Source organism: Rattus rattus, chromosome 3, assembly GCF_011064425.1.
Source record: "Rattus rattus isolate New Zealand chromosome 3, Rrattus_CSIRO_v1, whole genome shotgun sequence".
In the NCBI taxonomy this organism is placed as follows: domain Eukaryota; kingdom Metazoa; phylum Chordata; class Mammalia; order Rodentia; family Muridae; genus Rattus; species Rattus rattus.
Genome location: NC_046156.1, coordinates 203,502,532 through 203,524,728, shown reverse-complemented (window position 1 = coordinate 203,524,728; position 22,197 = coordinate 203,502,532). Strand labels below are relative to the sequence as shown.

General features: G+C 45.9%; 1 protein-coding gene across 1 annotated transcript in view; it reads right to left on the bottom strand.

Moving 5' to 3' along the window:
* Positions 1–22,197, bottom strand: part of Thbs4 (thrombospondin 4) — a 46,553-nt gene that overhangs the window by 16,093 nt on the left and 8,263 nt on the right. The window contains exons 3-10 of the mRNA XM_032896889.1: positions 12,661–12,908; positions 11,901–12,009; positions 11,172–11,254; positions 10,866–10,917; positions 10,452–10,654; positions 8,996–9,133; positions 6,102–6,170; positions 3,286–3,438 (exon numbers count right to left, since the gene is read on the bottom strand). Coding sequence (XP_032752780.1) covers positions 3,286–3,438; positions 6,102–6,170; positions 8,996–9,133; positions 10,452–10,654; positions 10,866–10,917; positions 11,172–11,254; positions 11,901–12,009; positions 12,661–12,908 — 1,055 coding nt within the window. The remainder of the gene's footprint in view (positions 1–3,285; positions 3,439–6,101; positions 6,171–8,995; positions 9,134–10,451; positions 10,655–10,865; positions 10,918–11,171; positions 11,255–11,900; positions 12,010–12,660; positions 12,909–22,197) is intronic.

Below are 22,197 nucleotides of genomic sequence, written 5' to 3'. Positions count from 1 at the left end.
TTTATGTATATGAACACACTATCGATGACACACCAGAAGAGGGCATCGGATCCCATTACAGATGGTTGTGAGCCACCATGTGGTTGCTGGGATTTGAACTCAGGACCTCTGGAAGAGCAGTCAGTGCTCTAACCACTGAGCCATCTCTCCAGCCCCAGATGCTTCGGTCTTAATAAAGTGCTTGCTTCACAAGCCTGAGGCCCTGCTTTGGTCCCCAGTCCCCACGGAAAAGGATAGGCAGAGCGGCTCATGTCCATATTTTCAATGATGTAGGGATGGTGACTGAAGCCTCCTCAGGGCCTGCTGGCCAGATAGCAGATAGTCACTGAGCTCCACATTCAGTAGGAACTCTGCGAGCCCCCCACACCTCAAAACAAACTAACAAACAAAGCAAGGAAAACCCAAAACGATACAGAGTTACATGGGAACGGATTAGATTTTGAAGTCCAAAGACTCACAGGGAAATGGGCCCTTTGGCTCCTGTTCTATGGCTCAGCCAAGCACTGGATGTGCCTTGATGGACTCGAGGGGCTTTCCACTGGAATGTCAGGCTCCTCACGGCTTTGTTATGGCTGGCAACGCTGCCTCAAGTCATTTCTGTGCATTTGTCCCGAGTGAGTACTCGGTTAGCTCACGGGATACTGGCTTTGTAGGTTGATTTATTGGTTTAACCTGTGCGGATGTGTGCCAAGAGCATGCATGTGGACCATGCACGTGCATGTGCCTTAGAGGTTGAAGGAGACATTAGATCCTATGGAACTGTAACTAGAGGGACCTGTGATCCACACAAGATTGATGAAATTTTAACTCAGGTCTTCTGCAAGAGCAGCAAGTGCCCTTAATTGCTGGGCCATCTTTCCAGCTCCAACAATATTTTGGGGGGCCAATTTCCTCCCAAAGAGGGAAACTCGAAGGTGTGTTATCTCTATTCTAACCCTTTCGGTTGAACAGAGGTGGCTCCCACTGGTGCTGTCAGTGCCGGGCCTCTGGCCCTCCACCCACCCCGTCACCCCTAATATGTCCTCTGAGCATCCTGCTTCCCAGAAAACCAACAATCGCTGCCAACAGGTCAAGTGGAAGTACGATTTTGTTTTGGTTTTAAGAAAACATTCACAGTATTACATGAAAGGGCAGAAGGCGAAAAGTAAGTGTGTGTGTGTGTGTGTGTGTGTGTGTGTGTGTGTGTGTGTGTGAAGTTGGTGGTTGGTACTTTTACCTGCTGAGTCATTTTTCTGGTCCATCTGCCAATGGTTTTTCTAAAGTGGATTTTCCTAGTTTTCTTCAGTCCTTAAGAAGACGCTGCAAGGTCACTGCTGTCCCGTTTATGCGAGAGTCACATGAGCACAGCCTGGGTCAGCACCTTGCTCAGGCTCTCAGAATTGGGAGCATTAACCTCATCTGTCCTCTTCCGACTTTTACCCCTCGCATTCAGCTAATGTGCACTTCTGTGTTCTCCCTTGTGTAAAACTCAGATCCGAAGGTGCCCATCAGCCAGGACGTCTGATTCACCAAGGAAAGAGGAAGCCCTTCCTAAAAGCTGTTGGGTGTGAGGTGGGGCTTGAGAAGCAACTCAGGTGCAAGGAGGGCGGGGGAATAGGGGTTGGGAGGTGGGAAAGTGGTTGTGGAGGTTGGGAGGGAAAGACAGAAAGAGAAAGAGAGGAGATGCAGACCACACGGAAAGCCAGGGGTGCACCGATGCAGGAGAGGGAAATCAGACTTGATTTTCGACTAGAACTGAAAGCAGAGAAGAGGGAGGAAGCTGAGGAGACTCAGGACCAGCAGCAGAGGACACCCCTGGTGCTCCCTACCTATCCCTTCCCTCCCTGGCAGCCTGAGTCCTTCCCACTGTTCCTCAGGCCAGAGGCTCCTCCCCGAGTCCCACTCCGGAGCTCCCACAGCTCGCCTTCGCAAGGCCTGGAAAGTTCAGCTGTGGGTCCGATTCGCTACTCATTTTAATGAGGAAAAAATTTCCTTTAGGAACAAATACATTTTTAATGAGCCATTTTCTGGCAGATTAAATTATTTTAGTAGTCACACCGAGTTTATTAATCCTTTACCATCTGTCGTCGTGCCTTATTACAAATTCAAAAACATATTAAGAGCCCCATCACCCACCATCCCGGAGGAGCCATAGATTTGTTCACAGAAAATGAGAATTTAAGCATAGATATATACTTGCTTTTCAATGACTATATATATATATATATATATATATATATATATATATATATAATAACATGCCCAATCATCAGGATTGGGGAAAGAGAGGTTTTTTCTTTTCCTCTGACATAGCACATTCCTTCCTCTGTGTCTTTCTCTAGAATACTGGTACTGCCGTGGAGAGCTGGCTTTAATATATATATATATATATATATTTCAGTCTTATTTTCCAATTTGATAAGGATGATGGGGGAAAAATTTCCAGCCAGAAAGATAAAGAAATATAAGTTTGAGGTGGATGAAATGCGGAAGAAGAGGAGTTTTTTTTTTTTTTTAACAGGGTCTCCCTGTGCTTCTTTGGACGGCCTAGAAGTAACTCTAAACACAACAGACTGACCTTAAACTCACAGGGATGGGATTACAGATGTGTGCCACCACACCTTGCTCAGAAGAGGGGAGACTTACTTTTATGTTGCTCAGAGGGACTCACCACGGTCATGGGAGCATAGGCTGAGGCTCTCCTACTATGCACCCGGAGCCCATAACATAATGAAGCAAGCGACTGAAGCCAGCTGAGATGTTAGTGCGTAAGAACCCTGAGGACTGGGATCCTGGGGTTTGGGAACGGGTCACGTGGGAAGAAGGCTTCTTTATAAAGGGCTCAGCTAGGAGCCAAGGCACCGGGGATGGGAATGGGTAGGAAGACTGACCATTCATTGAGCTGTGCCCAGGTTAGGGTCAACTTAAAAGTTCCAACTAAGACAGGCACAGAATATGGCTCGGTTAGGTTTCTGAGCGACAATCCGAGGCCCAGCTGACCCTGCTCTCCCCTTTTTTCATCTCTTGGCTGAGGAGTAATCAGCCACTTTGGCACCTAAATGATGGAGCCCTTATGGGGCACCAACTCCTTATGACCTTCTGTGGAAATTTTGCCTAAAACGCCAGCAGCGGAGATGTCCTGCTTCTATACTCTCTGGCACAACTATTGTTATTCATAACTGTCCCCACCTTTAGATGCCCAGTGTTAATCTGACCCGAGGGTAGAGGCGGTCTATACTTTGAAGCTAGAAGAAACTGGGGAGGGTTGTGCTTAGAAAGAAGAGGGAGAGCAAACCAGGCACTTACCACACACGTCACATCCCCTTGCCGTTCCTCAATGCACTGCGCATGCACACTGCACGGGTTCTGCTCTGGGTTCCGGCAGCTCCTTTCGGTCCTGCATCCCCTCGTCTGGTCACCAGTGTACCCTGGCTTGCAAGGCCCACAGCGGTAAGAGCCCTACCGAGACAAAGATAGGATGATAAGGCGGAATCGAGCAAAGATCATTGGTCTTCGCTCGGTGGTACGACTGAGCATAATGACCAATAGCTCTCTGCGATCGGGCGTGCCTCATAACCTCCTTCCTGGGCATGTTGATGAACCTACCTCTGGGCCGGAAGGGCCAATTGGCTACACAGACTGAAGGTGGAAGGCTACATAGTAACCAGCAGTGCTCTGACTTACCAGCTCTACCCTGGAGGGGAAGCGGGGAAAAGCCGAAGTTTACACTGGGCATAGAGAAACGGCTTGATTAAAAAGTTAATTTAAAAATAACAGTTCCTCCAATTTTTATACACACAGAGATGTGGTGATGGCTCACGCTGGCCCGTCCTGATGAGGTGCATTACCTGGGAGGAGGCAAAGAGGTTGCTGGCTCCACAGAGCTCTTCACAGGCTGGGGTGGGGGGGCCTCTAATTGTCTTCAAAGTTAAAATATATCAATACAGATAGTTTTTAGACTTGTTTTTAGTATTCATTTATTTATTTCATCCATACGAATATTCTGCCGGCATCTTTGTGTGTGTAGTGCTCTGATTTACCAGCATGCCTAGTGCCTCCAGAGGCCAGAAGAGGGTGCCAGAAACTCTGAAACTGGAGTTCCAGATTGTTCTGAGGCCCCATGTGGAGGCAGAAACAGAACCCTGGTCCTGTGCAGGAGCAGCAAGTGCTCTTAACCTCTGAGCCCCTATCAGCATCTCAGAGAGCTTTTACACATCATTTCTGCTTTATTGGGATTCAATTAGCAAATAAAATCATATATTAAATATAACATATCCAATCATATTATATATGAATGAAGAGATATAAGGTGGTCACAGGTGCCATGGAGTGTGTGTGGAGGTCCGAGGACAGCTTGTGAGAGTCAGTTCTCTCCTTTCACCAGGCAGGTCCTAGGAACTGAACACAGAATGTTGTTGGCAGCAAGCACCTTTACCTGCTAAGACCTCTCTGTGGCCCAGAAACTCTACACACTTAAACTATTCAGTGTGATGGTATGATATGTGTCTGCCTTGTGAAGGAGTTTCCACATTTAATTTATATAGCACAGCTATCGCCTGACTGTGATGACTGTAATTGCTTGTTTTGTCTTTAGATAAAGTGTTACTTTATAGTCTAGACTATACAGATTTATGCCTAGGTAGCACAAACTAGTCTTGAACTTAGGATGATCTTGCTGCCTCCGCCCCCTGGGTGCTGGTGTTATAGATGTGACTTTCCCTCTTTTGGCTCAAATGTTTGTTTTACATATATAGTGCAGCACTGTAAAATATGTCACACTTTCATGACAAAACGTCAGAATGTATTCATCCACAAAGCTTAAGTGATTGACTCATTTACATTGGATAACTGTCACCCGTTACAACTGGATGACTTTGAACCTTTCCACTGGCAAGGCCAAGTTTTGTTTGCCAGTGTTTTAGAAATAATCTCTCAGCTCCATCGGAGAGGCTGTCAACTCCCAGGGAAGAGGCTAAAAGTGTAAGTACCATCGTGTTCCAAAGCAGGAATAGCATCAGGGGGATGTCTCAGGTTTTGCAGCAAGATTGGAAACCCAAGGAGCTGTGTGGCCTCGGCGTAACTGTACAGCATCCCCGTGCTGTAGTCTTTTAGTGCACAGACTGGGCACCACATACTGCTGGGAATTCAAGGGTATCAGGAGACCTACAAAGACTTTCACTTGTAAGGACATGGAGAAGTTAGGAACTAAACCGCTCTCCCAGAGAACTGTGGTGAGTTAGAAACAAGTCTTTTTGTGCAAGTTATAATGATTGAGGCGAATCGGAGCTTCTTTTGTTGCTATTCAGTTCTATTCCATCCCCTATCTTCACAAAGTTAATAGAAGTGTCCAGAAAGAAAGCCTAGACCAGAATATTTAAATCACAGAATCCCCTAAGCGCTAAACATTCAAATTTAATGCAAATGGGGTTCGAAAAGTTTTTTCTTTAAAAGCATGAAGACGACTGTTTGGTGACCCTGTTGTCATCAGTGAAATACGGAGCCGTTTTTCTAACCTGATAGGCTCCTCTGCTGAGAACGGTGCTGATCTTCACTGCCAATTTCACTGGATTTGGAATCCCCTAAGAGAGCCAGCCCTTGGTGTACCATAGTGTGAGGCATTTTCAAAAAAGGTTTAACTAAGGAAGGAACACCCAGTGTCAGCTTCCGTGACTTCATCCACTAGGCTGCAAGAGGGGAGCTTCCTGAGGGCCAGCATTCATCTGTCCTTGCTTGCTGCCTGTGAGCACATAGCGACCAGCCTCTCCACATGCACCGCCCCTCTTTACAGGCTGGCTGTGTGACCTCTGAGCCAGAGGGAGCTTTTCCTCCTTAAGCTGGTTTTGACCCGTAACTCTTTTCACAATGATGGGATGGCAACATAATGATCAAAAATCAGACAGTCCTGACAAAGGATAAAGAACCTGACTTTTAATATAAAAATTAATTATAAAGTGACTGTAATCGGAAACACGCTTTCAGCATAGCTTCTGCCCTCGCTCTTTCTGACAATCAAAAGGCACGCATGCGCGTATCGTCTGTGTGTTTGGAGTTACGATCCGCGCGCGCCCACCTGCTCCTGAGCCTGACCCCGCTTTGATAAAAAGGCTGTGAGAACTACTTACCAGAGTGTTAATGCAGATGGAGTTCAGAACACACGCTCCGTTCCGACACTCGTCAACATCAGTGCACACCTAGGCATAAAAGTTCAGAGGCGTCTCAGACCCGCCGCTTCAACAGAGGGCAAATGTCCTATCATGACACTTTTGGGGAAAGACACAGAGTTTCAGGTAGAATGGTGGGTGCATGAGGATTGCCTCAGCTCTCTGGGCATTGGTCCCTTTAATTTAATCGCAGATGCTTACTGTCTTCACACAGGTTAAAGGGGTTCAGAGAAGATGTGTCTAACTTACCTGTTCTGTAACCTTTAGTCAGGAGAGTCTTTTCCTTACCTCCCCACTTGGTGCCTAATGCACCTCTGAGGATTCCTCTCCCACCTCTGAGACTCTCCCACCTCTGAGGATTCCTCTCTCACCTCAGGTTTCCTATCTTTCTTCAGTTCTAGAAAATTCTCAGCTTCTCCCCACTTTTGTTATTTCTAGTCCTTCTTTGGATCCACCGTCAGATAAATCTTGAATATTTTCACAGTAGTTTCTTTCGATCCCTGCCCTCTTGCTTGTTTTGTTGTCTTCGCTAAATTCCAAGAGGTGGTCTCCGACTCCCTTCTCAGCTGGTGAATCTGCAGTTAACTGTGTCTAATCTGTTTCACCCATTGACTGTGTTTTAAAAAATGATTTTTATTACCATATATTACACATAATGATGAGATCCATTGCAACATTCTCATACTGAGTTATTAAATCCAGTGCTCAGACTTGTAATTCACAATACTTTCCCTTTCTTTAAAAGAAGGATTTTATCAAGCTTTTTGTTTACTTTTAAGTGTTTTAAATTTAAATAGAACTATACACCACTTCACCTCCCCTTCCCACCCTTTAGCCCCTCTAAAGTCTGCTCCCTTGAACCCTCCCTATGCTCCAATGCTCTCAAATTATTAGCCTCTTTTTCTTGGATAATATTTGTTACATGCGTGTATATGTATGTATGTGCACAAGTATACATAGATGACCCCTGCATGTACGGCTCAGGGAACATTCGAGAAGAAGGGGTGGAAATATTATAAGAATACTAAGAAGTCTTCTGTGGAAACAGTCACTCCTAGAAATGGCCGCATAAATAAGACCAGAACAACAGCAATATCGATGAATATATTAAAGTGGAAGGGGGAAAATTTCCTGGTGTCCCACCCCTGGACAAAGAGCTGTAGGCCGCCGTTGACTCCTAGGAGAAGGGGACTTAGGTTCTCCCAAGTTTGAGTCCGTTGTTGGTTTGTCCAGAGCAAAGTGGTCAGCCTTGAAACCATCCACACATAGGGATCACAGTTTTATTTAGATCCTTTTCACACTTGTCCTATTTCCTAACCGTATCCTTTACCTTAAGCACAGCACTGATCCTTTTATAGGCAGTTGATGTTTATCAAGTTTCCTTATCAGTTTCTTTACAGCAGCCCCGATTTTGCCTGTGGGCACTGAGGGGCCTGGTTGTGGGCATCTGCACACACTGGACTATCTGATTGGCTGTGGCTCTGTGATGTAACTCCGTCTGAAAGGTTTTATGCAAATAGGTGTGTTTTACTGATAACACAGACTTGGAGTTTATAACTAAACCTGGTAAACTTGGTGCTAGGCTGAGCAGTAGATGGTTTTCATGCCTCGTAGCCAGTTAAACTCTCTGCTCCTTTGAGCTACTAATGTGTTTTCTATCTTTGTGTCATGGAGAGGGAAGTTCTCTGAGGATCCTGGCTTTACACAGGATACATACATACATCCTTAAAGGTCCCCTAATGCCCATGGCCACTGTTCTCATGTACACATTGAAAGTCCTCGCTCCTGATGCCCATGAGCTGGCATGGCCCTTCATAGCCCTAGAAACAACTCTTTCTTTGATTCATTAAACTTCATCATAAAGTTTTAGCAAAGTGACTCCTTCATACACACATATGTATGCACAATCAGGGTTCAGAATTCATATATATTCATATATATGTGTGTGTATGTAACAGATATGGATTCATATGTCCACTAGGAAGTGTCCCATACAAGCTTATATTAAGCATTTTATGTGGCATTTTGTCTCTTTTCCTTGGTTTAGTCTGAGAGAGTTTGTCCTTACAAGAGAAGAAAAACTTGGCTCATTATCCTAGCGGCTCCTTGTCAGTCCTGCATCCAGTTTGCTTTCTTTCTCTAGCCTGAAAATGATTCCCTCCAGAATCCTTTGATAAGCAGCAAGGAAACTACGACCCCCTTGCCCTTCTTCAAAGCTAATCATCTCCCCAAGGTAGTAAAATATATTTATAGACCAACCATTTTTTAAGGGCCAAAAACATCAAAAAGCATTTCACAGCCAGTCAGTTCAATAATGACCAGATACCGTCCAGCATTCGGAGATAAATGGAGACCGTCATGCTGTACCGAGATGCTTTCTGGCAATTTATTGCTTATCTAAGAGAAAAGGTCGGCTTCCTCGGGGGATCGTCTCGCCTCCTCAAACCCTCTCTTCTTGAAACGGATTCTGATTGGCAACGACGGCACCATAAAGTGATCTAATTTCCCCAAGCTTTTATTTGCCTCTCAGATTCTCAATTTATTCTGCAGGACAAGATGTCCAAAGGCTATCAACCGAGCAGGCCTGAAATCATTCTGCCACCCTCTATTCTGCATTTACTGCTTTCCCAGGAATACTCCATCATCCCAACTTCAACAACTTCTTCCTTCTAGACTTTATGGACACATGCCCTCAGAAAAGAGTCACAAAACAAAACAAAACAACCCTTTAGTATTCCACAAGGCACCAGCAGCTCACCGTGGTGGAGGGTTATGCTGAGAAGCTGGGGAATTGTCTGATAATGAAAAAGGAATAAAAAACAAAAAACAAAAAAACAACTACCATTTCTGCTCACCTGCTTGTTTGTTTTGGCAAAGTTGATCCCCACGCCCTGCACCATGGGCCCCGTGAAGCCTATGGGACAGGCGTCACATCTGAAACCCGGAGCCAAGTTTGTGCAGCGCACACCGGGGTAGCAGGGATGGTATTTACACTGGGGAGAGAAAGCGTTCCATCGTTAGCTCTTTGGGGAACGTAACTTGGAGCTTTCCATAGTCTACTTGCACACCTTACTTATTCCTTTATATCCGTGGTAAAACTGACAAAAGGAAATGAAAATGTCCCATTTCATCATTGCCTGTTGAGCCCCTTAGCCAACCACTCTGGTTACTTGTTCGCTATGTTACAGATGATGCCGTGTCAACATTAAATTCATCTTTCACATAAACCCGTCTCCATCCGGGTATGGCAAGCTCCCCAGCATTCCAACCTTCCCCGGGAAAGGCCTGTGTCACTGCAACCGTTCTCCTGAGGACACCCAGAGCATCTGTGAGCCATCATGGAAATGGAGGCAGGGCAGGAGTTTCTACAGTTAGACAGGTCCTTCATGGAGAACCTGCCTCTCCGCCAGACAGTCCACGACTATTCCAAGGCCTCCTAAAAAAAAAAAGCCTACAAGATGGTTCTGTTATCTATTAAAAAAAAAAAAAAACAACTTTAACTAATGTAAAAAACATGAGCATTTCCTGCCCTTTCAAAAGGAAGAAAATTCCAGCCCACAGATAAAAACCAGAGACAGTTCTGTGGAACGTGTGCAGGATCTGTTCTCTGACCGCGAGATTCCTAGAGACCAGCCTAACTTCGCATTAGCAGGAGTTGGGGCTTGTGGGGGTGTTGGGGGATCAGCTGAGCAGACGTTAGCCTTCAGGGCCCTGTGAGAGGCATCATCTCTCTTCTCCTTCCAGCTGCCTTCTTGCTGGGATAGGAAAAGGCACATTTTGGGGGCAGCTTTGCTACCAGCTATGGGCACCCCGTTGCATGACCAGGCTTGGACCAGACGATGGCCCTGCTGGTTTCATTCTGAAGTTCTGCCTGCTGGCTGTACAGCCAGCATATGGTCACGGGCTCTATCCTTGGGTGCTTCAGCTGCCCTCAGACCTCCCTAACAGACCTGCTTGGTGTGAGACTCCGTCTGCTCCTTACTTTCCACATGTGTAGGTTTCTAATATATGTTGCTTCAGGGAAATAATCAACACGGATGTTGGAGTGGAAAGTAGAAACTATAACAACGTAGTGATATAGTCAGGTAAAAAGCTGGGAGCACAGAAAAGTGACAGTCCTGGCTGTGGCTGTGTGCTAGGCCTTCCTGCTGCCACTCAGTATGTCTCAGGGACTCTACACATCATGAAGGAAGCAGTTCTCTGGAGCCTGGAGGACAGCCCAGGGGACCCCTGATACACGGTAGGGCTTCTTGGTCCACAGTGGCATGGAAGAGACCCGAGGAGCTCCCATTCTGTGCAGCTGAGCATTACCTCATCCACATCAGAACAGGTGATCCCGTTTCCCGTGTAGCCATCTGGGCAGGGTCCACATTGGAAGCCGTCCCTGGTGTCCGTGCATCGGACACCTCGGAAACAAGGGCTGGAGTCACAGCGACGTGTCGGTCGGGTTGGGGGTGCTGGAGGAGCTATGGGTACCAGTGTGTTTGGGGTTGGGGACTGGAAGCTGAGAGGGCCTAGGAAACAAGACCAGTTAATCCATGGGTGTATTGACTCATGTGGAATACGTAGGATGCAAAGTGAAATGTGGCTTCCCCATGAATCTCCCCCCCTTCCCGTCAACTCTTGTGCAGAACTGCCAGATGCAGTCACGTGGCCTCACTTCAGACCCTCAGTTAGCCTACACTGCCCCGCTCAGGAGGAGCTGGTCACCACAGAAGCACTTACCACAAGCCTGGCACTCAGCAATAGTGTTCCGCAAAAACGATGTTTCCTTGACCTTTAGAAACAGAAGGAAGACACTACAAAGGAATACTTGATACAGCCCAGAAGGAAAGTATCCCTGTGAGGCCACCCAAGAAAGGTTTCTGCAGTATTAAAAAAAAGCCTGTGATGGCTCCCACTACCTCAGCCATGGAGGCTCAGGGCTAAGTCCTACTTCCTTGCCTGTGTGGGCCAGCCACTCCACCCACCAGTACAGAAAGCTGCTATCACAATGCTCTGGTTTGCCTCAGGATGGCCTCTGTTCCTCACCTGCTGCCTCAGAAGATCTTTCACCTCTCCAAGGAGCTGGTTTAATTGTGTCATTTGACCCAAGAACTGTCGATTAAAGTCTCCTGTAGGAATAACCAAAGGTAAGGAATGTTCAGCCAGTGTCACTTGGCAGGACTAGGGATGGAGGGCCTTGTGCAAAATTCTCTTCCATTAAGTCACATCCCTAGCCTGTGGGCTTTTCTTTTTTTTTTTTTCTTTTTTTTTCTTTTTTTCGGAGCTGGGGACCAAACCCAGGACCTTGTGCTTGCTAGGCAAGCGCTCTACCACTGAGCTAAATCCCCAACCCAGCCTGTGGGCTTTTCTGAGACAGGGTCTTAGTATATAGTCCAAGCTGGTATCAAACTGGCACTCCTCCTGCCTCAGCCTCCTGAGTCGTAGGAATAGCAGCATGCATGTTCATGTCTGGTTGGTGACAGTCAATTATAAGTGATTATCTGAATTTAATTTAGGTAATTTATTTAATTCATCTAACAAATAATGCCACTGATGCTGTTGGTCAATTGATGCATATTTGTGAGCTACAAGAATAAAAGGGCAGTGAAAAGATTATGTGGCTGGACTTTGTCCAAGAGGCTGATTTGTACAGACGCATTCTCAGGGGCTGCTGTGCTCCCGGGACATGTCTGGGTTAGAGGACCCAGCCCTTTAGGAGCCTTGACAAGTGTCCATGTTGATGAGGGGTACACACTGTACTCCCAGAGCACATACCTGTGCCTGTGGCAGCCAGCGGCTCACTCTGCTGCAGGAAGCAGTCTTGTAGGCTGGCCACCTGGAACAGAGAGCCCCTCACCACCAGCTTCAGCTCTTCCAAGAAGTCCTGAAAGGAAAAAAAATGCATGCATAGATTGCTGATAGGACGATTAAAATTCTCACCAACATGGCGTGAAACAGAAGACAAGAGTTGATGGGATTTTTTTTCCCCCTTTTTTTTGAGGCTGCATTGAACAGAGCTATTGTTAAGCTCATCTTTGCTAATGAATGGTTTGCCAATATCTGTGAAGGAAGATATTGTTACTTGTGCTTCTCCGCCAATGGCAGTTCTCTGGTCTTTGACATTCTTGTTATTTGCATGGAAAGAATAACTAAATAACACGATTAAAGGAGAGAGCGTACATGATCCTGTCAGAGATAATGTTCCTAACTTTAGCTACGCCTTTTAAATGGAGCAACTATTGGAAAAGTCACCTCCAAAGAGTTTACTTATTTCACCTGAAACAGAAGTCCTTGATTTTGACTTCATATTAAATGTGAATTTTTAAAGAAGATGCCAAGGCATCAGATCCCAAGACGCCGATTCAATTTGTCTTGAGGGGAGCTGTGTAGCACATGTTGTGCGATTCTCCAAGTGACTCTAACACGCAGCCCAGGGCCAACAGGGACGAGCTGACACTTTCCTCAGCCCAGACCTTTGAACTTTGGACCACGGAAGCCCATTTTCCACCCTGCAGAATTGTTCATGGGTCCCTACCTGGGGCTTCCTCTGGAATGTCCTCAATTCAATGGCCTGTGGGTTCTGGGTGAGACCAGAGAAGGCTCTGGGGAGGTTGTTCACTGAATCAACCTGGACACAGTCCAAGTAGAGCTCTACGGAGCCGGCCCCTCTCTGCAAATTGCTCAGTCTCAGGAGAATCCTGTGGCGCCTCCCATCCGCCAGCTGCAGGTTGTTGAAAACCACCAGATGAATCTTCCCATCATCCTTCAGGTAACGGAGGATGGCTGTGGCCAAATGCAGAGCAAAGACATGGTGAGAGGAAGGTGGTCCTGGGCTAAGTGACCGTCTACTCACAGGGCTGGAACGCTGGGAAGAGTGTAGGTTGTTATCTCAAACATTGATTTACCAATTTTTGTGTGCCAGGTCCTTGGCACGGTGCAGCACTATCGGGTGACCTACCTTTCTCCTGAGGACATTTTGTGAGCATGAAAAAAACACAGAAAGCTAGCGAATCCAGAAATAAACACTAAACTTTAACGAATAAAGAGAGTCTTCCCCCGTCGGAGAGTAGGATAAAGTTCACGCACATGCTAACGGCATATATTCATTAACTCACCAAGCACAAGTACCCCCAGGACTTCAGGGCAGGGAGTGCTGTTCTCAGTTGCTTTAGTTTTATGGAACTAGAGTAAGCAAGTGAGGCTTAGGCAGGAGCTTGCTCAGGTCACCATGAAGCTGGGACTAAAATCAGAGCCCCAGTGTGCTGTGTTCCAGGGCACGGCCTGGTCTTTGTAAGCGTATTTAACATCATGTTTTAAGATGTAGTGTTGTTCTTCAGCAACCCACCCCCAACAGTCTAGCAAACAGACTCTGAGCAGGACCTTATCGTCTGTTCCCAAATGCAAAGCCCTCTCTCTTATTCTGTGCACTAACTAGAGACTCATGGGAATCAGCCTTGCTTTTTCACCCCATCACTGCCTTAAACGTATCAGGACCTGAGTTGGAACCTGGTCCCGAAGACTACATTTTGTAGGTGGAACCCTTTGGCTGAGTTTTGCCAGAAAGACTAAAATGATTTGTTTCCAAGGTTTTGATGAACCTGCCATGAAGAGAGGGGGTGGGGGGAAGACAGGGAGACAGAGACAGACAGAGAGACAGAGTGGATGGTTTCTATATGCTTGGCCTGGGGAGTGGCACTACACGAGGAGGTGTGGCCTTGTTGGGGTAAGGGTGTCACTGTGGATGTGGGCTTTAAGACTCTCATGCTAGCTCCCTTGGAGGCCCGTATTCTCCTAGCAGCCTTCAGAACAAGAGGTGGAACTCTCAGCTCCTCCAGCCCCACATCTGCCTGGATGCTGCCATGCTCCCACCTTGATGATAATGGGACTGAACCTCTGAACCTGTAAGCCAGCCCCAATTAAATGTTGTCCTTAAAAGAGTTGCCCTTGGTCATGGCGTCTCTTCACAGCAGTAACCACCTAAGACAGAGAGACAGCAAGACAGACAGACAGCAAGACAGACAGAGACAAAGACACAGAGAGACACAGAGAGAGCTGAAATTAAAGTAAAACTTTTTTAAAAGCTAAGAATGCTCATTTTAGGGCCATAGAGTGGTTCACTGGATATACATTCTTTTTTTTATTAATTTTTATTATTTATTTATTATTTATTCTTTTTTATTATTAATGTATTCTCTCATGTATTGTATCTCTTCCAGTCCTTCCCCCCTCACCTCCCCAACCCCCAACTACCCCTCTTCCATTTCCCTTCAGAAAAGAGCAGGCCTCCCGAGGATTTCAACCAAGCATGGCACATCAAGTTGCAACAAGACTGGTCACATCCCTTCACATTAGGGCTGGCTGAGGCCACCAGGTAGGAGAAAAAGGGTCTCCAAAACAGACGAAAACATCAGAAACAGCTCCTGCCTCCACTGTTAGGGCTCCCACAAACCCACCAAGCTGCACAACCATAACACAGGCTGTTATTCCTGTACTAATGACCCACGTGGTCAAAGACGGGAACCAACTGTTGAGATGAATTTCTAGTTCAGATAAGCACAGCTGATCTGCGTGCAATGGCAAATCATGGAGTGTAGTAAAAATGGCTTGAAAATGTTCATTTAAAGATGTTCTTTGTTAGTAAACACTCTGCACAGTGCGTATGTCTAGAAAAAGTTGGGCTCTTTAAATAAAAGTACAACCATAAAGCAAGTCCTCGTGGAATAGATCCGGGGACAGACAGGTGGCCCCGCAGTTAGGAGCATCCAGATTTGGTTCCCATCACCCACAGGACAATTCACAACTCTCTGTAACTCTGGTTCAGGCAATCGATGCCCTTTCCTTGACTTTGTGGTCACCAGGCATGCATAATGCACTCGTACATGCAGGTAAACACTCGCCCACACAAAATAAATCTTTTTAAAAAATAAAATAGTTTCATATAAAGAGAATAGAAAAAAATTCTTGGTATTCAATGAAAACTGAAAGGTGTAACCATTTCTTCATTCAGAAAACTTGTATATGTATATGTGTGCATGCATATATGCACGTGTATGTGTGTAACTACATATACGCACACACGCGCACACACACATACACACACATATGCATGGTAGAGAAAATTGTCAAAGCTAGTTGGGTAATTTCTGAGTGTTTCATGAGTGTATTTTCCCTTTTGCTCATCTTGAGTGCTTAAGCTTCCTCCATGAAATGTCCATTACTTACACATAAGAAAATAGAATAGAGCCAGCAGAACAGTTCAGCTGGTAACAGCACACATCGTCGAGCCTGACAACCTGAGTTCAGTCCACAGAGACACATGCACACACATAAGCACACACACACACACACACACACACACACACCCATGCACACACGCACACACATGCACACACGCACACACATGTACGCACACACACAGATCCAACACATTTATATTAGAAACTAGGAAGTGGAAGCTAGAATACGTATTTAAGTCTCCAGTGCCATTGATCTGTGAGATTTGTAGCAAGCCACTCGAAGTGCCTTCCCTTAGGCCTCTTCAGCCAACTGGAAGTGCCAAACCAGAGCTGCCACAGAGGGCAGCTAGGCAACAAACTAGTATGTGGCAGTGTGGCCAAAGAAAATGATACATTTTCAAGCTTTGCCCAAATCACACTTTCTAGGTTCGTTTTCCTACCTCCTCCCACATGTTCTAGCTTTGCTTTTCTATTTGGCAATCGTGAGTGGAGATGGACAGAACCGGCACTGTGTTCTGTGACGTACGCATGCCAGGAGGGGGTCTGACAGAACTTTCCTTATGTCTATGAGGTCACTACTCTGTGCTTCTTGCCCAAAGAGAACTTGTAAGATGTGGATCTTCTATGGGAGCTCAGTGCTTCCATAGACGTAATACTAAACACGGCAGGAAAAGACAGAAGATGGCCGCAGAATACGCACGAGGAGAAACTCCCTCTGTGCTCTCTACCTCTGCTCTCTTTCCTCCTGAGTTTGGGGGATTAGAGATGTTGAGTCACTTCCTCTGAGAAGAAAATGAAGATGTATTTCTAGTCTCGGCTGCAGCAGGATCTTTATCCTTTTATTTACTACTGACTGAATTGGGAATTAATTTAAAATAGTGGCTCCAGGGCTTGGAAGCGGAGACATACAGTAACTAGGAGAAGGAGAAATTAAAAGCAAACCCAAGTGCCACTTCACTTTCTGAAACGTCAACTGCTTCACTACTCAGAGCAGTTCCCAAATACCTGGCGTTTTACGAGCCAATAAAAACACCACTTGTCTATTAAACTTGAATTGGGTCATGCACGCTCTTCGCCAATACGCCATCATTCTAGTGAGGGCCATGATTTCCCCTTCCTGGATCAACAGTTCAAGAAAATAGACGTGCATTTAAGACACGTAATTAAAACACATACTCTACATTTTCCTCCCCCAAACTAAGTTTTCCGTGGACTTTAAAGGAAACATCCTTTAGGCACAATGCCACTTTTAACAGATCTTTGCAGAGCCCGTGGGTCATGGTTTATTTTCGTGACTGAAGAGCTGAGATGAGTTTTATAAACAGTACGCAGTGAAGCAGACGCTGCGAGTACGAACTCTCAAAGTACTAAATGAGCGCATTTAAAACTTTCCACATGAATCAAAGCCGACAGAGCGGCGTGTCTCCGTCCGAGGCCAGCAACAGACCCTGCCCGTGTGCCGGGACTCCGGAAGGACAGCTGTATTTCTGCCTTGTGTCTTTTGTGCAGATGCAGCAAAGTCTCCCAAAAGACATATTCCCGCAAGTGCCTAGGACTTGTGACAAGGGGGGGGAGCAGGGAGGATCATGGAAACTTTCACGGTGTCTGTTAGAAAAATTACCAAGTGCTCTGACATTTACCGTTCTTTACTCTTGATCAGTGGTTTTCCTTTTTCCTTTTTCCTCTTTTATGGCAAATCCCACACTCCACTGTCTCCATACTTCTATATTACATCCTCCGAGCCCTGAGCCCACCCCAGAAGGCAGCCTCGGAAGCCAACTTGTCCTCATCAGTCACAGAGACCCTCGAGCAGCCATGAATACTGTTGCTGGAGACCATGTAGCCTGCTGAGTGGGTGCCTCCTGACCTCCCAGAAGCAGGGACACACAAGCTCCCTCTTCTCAGAGCTCCTGGGATCTGGAACCCAGCCCCTGACCCCGGAACACCACGCCTCTGCCAGATCAGCACTCTGGGGGAAGTTCCCTGGGTTCTGTTTCTCCAGCTGCAGCATTCTCAGTTCCCAAGTCGGTTGGCGGTCCACTAATCCTGCCGGCTCATGCCTACAGACACCTCTGCCTCCGTGGGCTGCCTCTCTGGGTTCCTCTGACTGACCCCTGGCTCCCCCTCCCATGGTTGATCCTTTTTGTACAGTTTTGAGACTGGAGGACTGAGTGTCCTAGAGGATTGTTCTCATCCAAATCTTGCCTGTTTATTTACTTGTACTTGAGTTTACTTATAGTTGTGTAAGTGTTTTGCACCGATATATGCTACGTGTGATACATTTGCACTTGGTGCAGGCGGAGGTCTGAGGAGGGCGTCCTCCAACTTGAGGTAAAGACAGTTGCCAGTTGGGAATTGTTTCTAGGACCTCTGTAAACCGAGTGCTCTTAACCTCTGAGCCATCTCTCCAGCCCAGGTCTTGCCTTTTTAAAGCAAGCACATTAATAAGCACATGGATTTGTCCACTAGATCCCTAGTGGCTTCTGCCCAACCCGAGTGTCACCTCAGTTTCTTTCCATACTGCTAAGTCTACTTCCTCTGCCTTTTCTGGTGTCTGAAAGGGACTGATCAGCGGTTTGATGTTGTCACATGCAATCACACCGTTTAAAAAAAATGTGGAGGATTTTTCCCTCTAAGCTTAGCCTGTTTGTGTCCTTAACAGTCTTTGGCCCAATCTGAATGGCCCAGAGCTACATCTGCTCACCTGAGTACCAGGTGACACAGGACCCAAACTGCTGAACCCATTAGATGCCATCTTTGTGGTTAATAAGAAAACAAAGCCACCAAACCAAACCCTAGCCAGGAGGATTTGAAGTTCTGCTATATTGGGAAGGAATTTTCAAAAAAAGTGCTTTCGAAGAAATGGACCTTGGAGTAAGAATGTTGTAGAATGCTGACTTTTAAAGCAATGAGGCGGGGTGCCAGCTTTCAAAACCTAGAAATGACAGCACTTTGTCTGCTCGGGAAGCGGAGTCGAGAGTGCTGGCCTGCAGGCAAGCGACTTTAGTCTCAGTACTTAAAAGTCTCAGTGAAAACCGTCACTGTGGACTTGGGTCATCCTTTTAAGGTCATTATACCTTTGTAAAATGGCTTCTTGCTATCAGCGTCCTCTGTGGCAGACTCTGGTTTGTCCTCACTGATTCATTTTTATGGGCTATGTACCGGGTCATGGTAACTTCTACACTGTGGAGCACCACACAAAAGTAAATCACCAAACAGCTTTTCACTAATAATCCTCTGGGTGACCGTGGTAAACCTAGCCTGTTTCAAAATGTCCTTCTAACAGTTTTCACATAAGTAAGGTTTTCAGAGGCTGGGTGGAGGGAGATGACAAAGTTAGTAGAAGGGAGGCGTGTCGGTTATATACAGCATCTGGGGAGGGGGTTATTTTAAATGATTCTGAGAGTCGTCACAGTACAAAACGTGTTGTCAGTGACGAAGCTGTGAGGGGTGCAAAATCCAAAGGTCGTGTTCTAAGGACAGTCACAAAGCCATTTCTGCAGCACCCTGGCCGTTCCTAGCTTTTACACAATCTCAGAATATTAGCAGGACAAGTCATTAGCTTAATATCGCTCTTCACAAATCCCTTCAATAAAAGGCAGCTGCCACCAGCTCGGTCTGGCCACAGGGAACTCATTAACTCCCGGAGAAATGTGTGCAGCTCTGTGATGTCTCGCCCAGTTTTCCTAGTACAGGGTGAGTATCTGTGTCCTCTGAGTCCCACCGATCGGTTCCAATCTTACTTCTCAGAGCTGAACAGATCTAGCCCAATCCTGATGTCAAACAATTCCCTTCAAACACTCTCACATCCTTTCTTACATCGCTCCTGTCTTTTGCCTGGCTCCTTCACTGCAGTAGTGTGGATGTGGCTTGGACACTGAGGAGGACAGTGGGACTGTGAATTCAAGTAGCCCTACCACAAATGTCTCTTCATGGTACTAAAGATGCAAAGACCTTTTAAAAAGAGTTAGAGGGCTCAGAGCAATGGCCCCTTCCAGAGACCTGGTTCGAGTCCCGGCACCCATGTGGCAGGTCACAAACGTCTGTAAGTCTAGTTCGAAAAATCTCCTTCTCCTGGCCTCCATGGGTACCAGGTACGTATGTTGTACATAAACCATACATGATGCATAAAGATGCATGCAAGCAAAACACCCATATGCATAAAATAATGAAGAAAATTAAAAGCAGATCTTTCATTCAGCAAATAATTTTGTATCTCTACTACACATCTAGCATGGTGCTCAACACTGATTGGCTCTCGGTGCTATTAACAAGGGCTCCTTGATTAGCTCTCCCATATCCTACACTGGCAATCCACTTTTCTCTCCAGAGAACAGATTTACATTTGTACTTATTCGTTTTAATCTGATCGACTGTGCGCTGTGCCGCCTTGCAAACGCTGACGACATGACATTCCCCTTCCACGTGCTCCATTCCGCTCTCTTGCTTTGTGCTACCTGTAAACACAACAGTACCGTCCCCTACGGCACCACATTGATTTCTGGCTTATTTAACCCTAGTTGTCTTCTGGCATATTCATTTTTATATCATCTAGAAAGGCAAATGAGATACTTTATGAGATTTTTCTGAAGTCAAGGTATGTTATTCTCACAGCACCGACTTGAGCTTCCGCCTTGGAAATTATTGTAAACAGAGAAAGCACGCCGTGCCTTATTCCTATTGGCCCTGTTTTTGTGTTCAGAAATCCCAGATTTCTTTTCCAGGTGATCCTAAAATATGTTAATAATGATAATGATAATAACTTTATGGGTTTGATCCAAAGTCATCACTCCGATGCTTTCGGGATCTACTTCTCTCCTCTGTAGAAAGACCATGTACCACTCTGTTCCCTGTGACTTCCAAATGTTGCCAACAGTGGCTATGCTCTCACTTTCTCTACTGAATCCCTGTCTATCATCTACCTGGGCAGGGACAACTAGGTCCATTCAGGGAAGCATTGCTCTGGTTTGGACTAAGCACACACACATTTGTGCCCCCTCTTCTCATCTCTATCCGCACCCCTCACACTCCAGTCTCTATTTCAGAGTCATGAATGTTGGTTCTGGTTTTTGACTCATTTAGTTTAAGCAGGGCTAATCTGTGTGACCATCAGATTAGAACTATGTATTGGATGCTGGTGGGGTCCTCGGGGGTAGATAACTAAAGCAATGCCCCCTCCCCCATTTCCTTGACACTTTTGTTGATTGGTTGGTGGTGCTGGGGACTGAGCCCAGGCTGTTGAAGAACATTCTGGGAAAGCATCCCACCTCTGAGCTCCATCCCCAGCCCTCTTTTCACTTTTTTATTTTGAGACAGAGTTTCACTAAGGTGCCCAGACTAGCCTTGGGCTCACTCTATAGCCCATTCGGGCTTTGAAGATTTGACCCTTCTGTCTCAGCTTACAGAACATCTGGTATTGCTGGTATGAACCAGCATGTCCAGTTTGATGTTACTGTTGTGTATTTTTTGTTTGCTTTTAACCCTCCTTGAATGTTTGAAGAACATTTGGGGGTTTGGGGGGGCTGGGTAAGACAGAAGCAAGAGTCAACTTCAGCTAACCTTAGACCTCTGTTAATCTCGCATTACGTGTTCCTGACAGTGGGCTTATTTATTCCTTCTCCTTCTTTATTCCAAACACAGCACAAATATTCTCTTTATTATCGAGTGTGCAAATCAATAACATCAACTCAATTTGATCTTAGCCTTTTCTATTTTAATTTTTATAGTTTTAGAAAGGTTTTTTTAAAAATCTTTCGCCTTTTGCATGTGACCATGCTAAAACTGAGCTCAGGCATGTTTTGAAAGGGAAAGTGAGTGTTAGGCCTTTCCCACTCGGCATACTGTGACGAACCTTCTGCATTTATCGTTAGAGTCTGAGTCTTCCCACTTCCCCCTTCTCACTCTAGACCCCTACTGGGTCTAGAACTCACTTAAAGCTCCTCCTCTGTGATGGTTTGTGTATGCTTGGCCCAGGGAGTAACACTATTAGAAGCTAGGGTCTTGTTGGGAGTACATGTGTCACTGTGGATGTGGGCTTTAAGACCCTCATCCTAGTTGCCTGGAAGCCAGTCTTCTGCTAGCAGCCTTCAGACGAAGATGTAGAACTCTCAGCTCCTCCTGCACCACGCCTGCCTGGATGTCGCCATGTTCCTGCCTTGATGATAATAGACTGAACCTCTGAAACTGTAAGCCAGCCCCAATTAAATGTCGTTCTTATAAGAGTTGCCTTGGTCATGGTGTCTGTTCACAGCAGTAAAACCCTAACCAAGACATCCTCCCTCAAGCTATACTGGTCTTTAGCCTGTCAGATTCAGAACTGCTACCCCAATCCACTGTATACTTCTGATCCTTAGACTGAAGAGTATTTCTGACTCTAGTCATGGTAGCAATTTCCTGGGGTGTCCTTCATTTCAACACCACTAGGTTGGACTTGGTGACAACCAAATGAAGACTAAGGGAATAATTCTTTCTCACAGGCAAAACTGCCATCAAAACAGTTGGGTAAATAACAGGCATCTGTCCTGTCCACCCATCCATCCTATACTATTTAAAAACCTGAGGTTTTTGTTTGAACCCCATAGGCTAATGGGGTCCAGTATACACTTTCATTCTTGGGGTCACTCTGAGATGACTATAATCACCTTCACTGTAACTGGGAACTGTGCTGTCAGAGTCACAGATGTACTCATGGTGACCAGACTTTTAACTGGGACTCAAATCTGGGATGCTAACAGGAAAGTTGTCTCCATGCCAGATACTAGAATAACTTCAAACATATCAACCACACAGTTTCTGCAAAATATTCATTTGCATGAAGATCATACCACCTGTGTTAC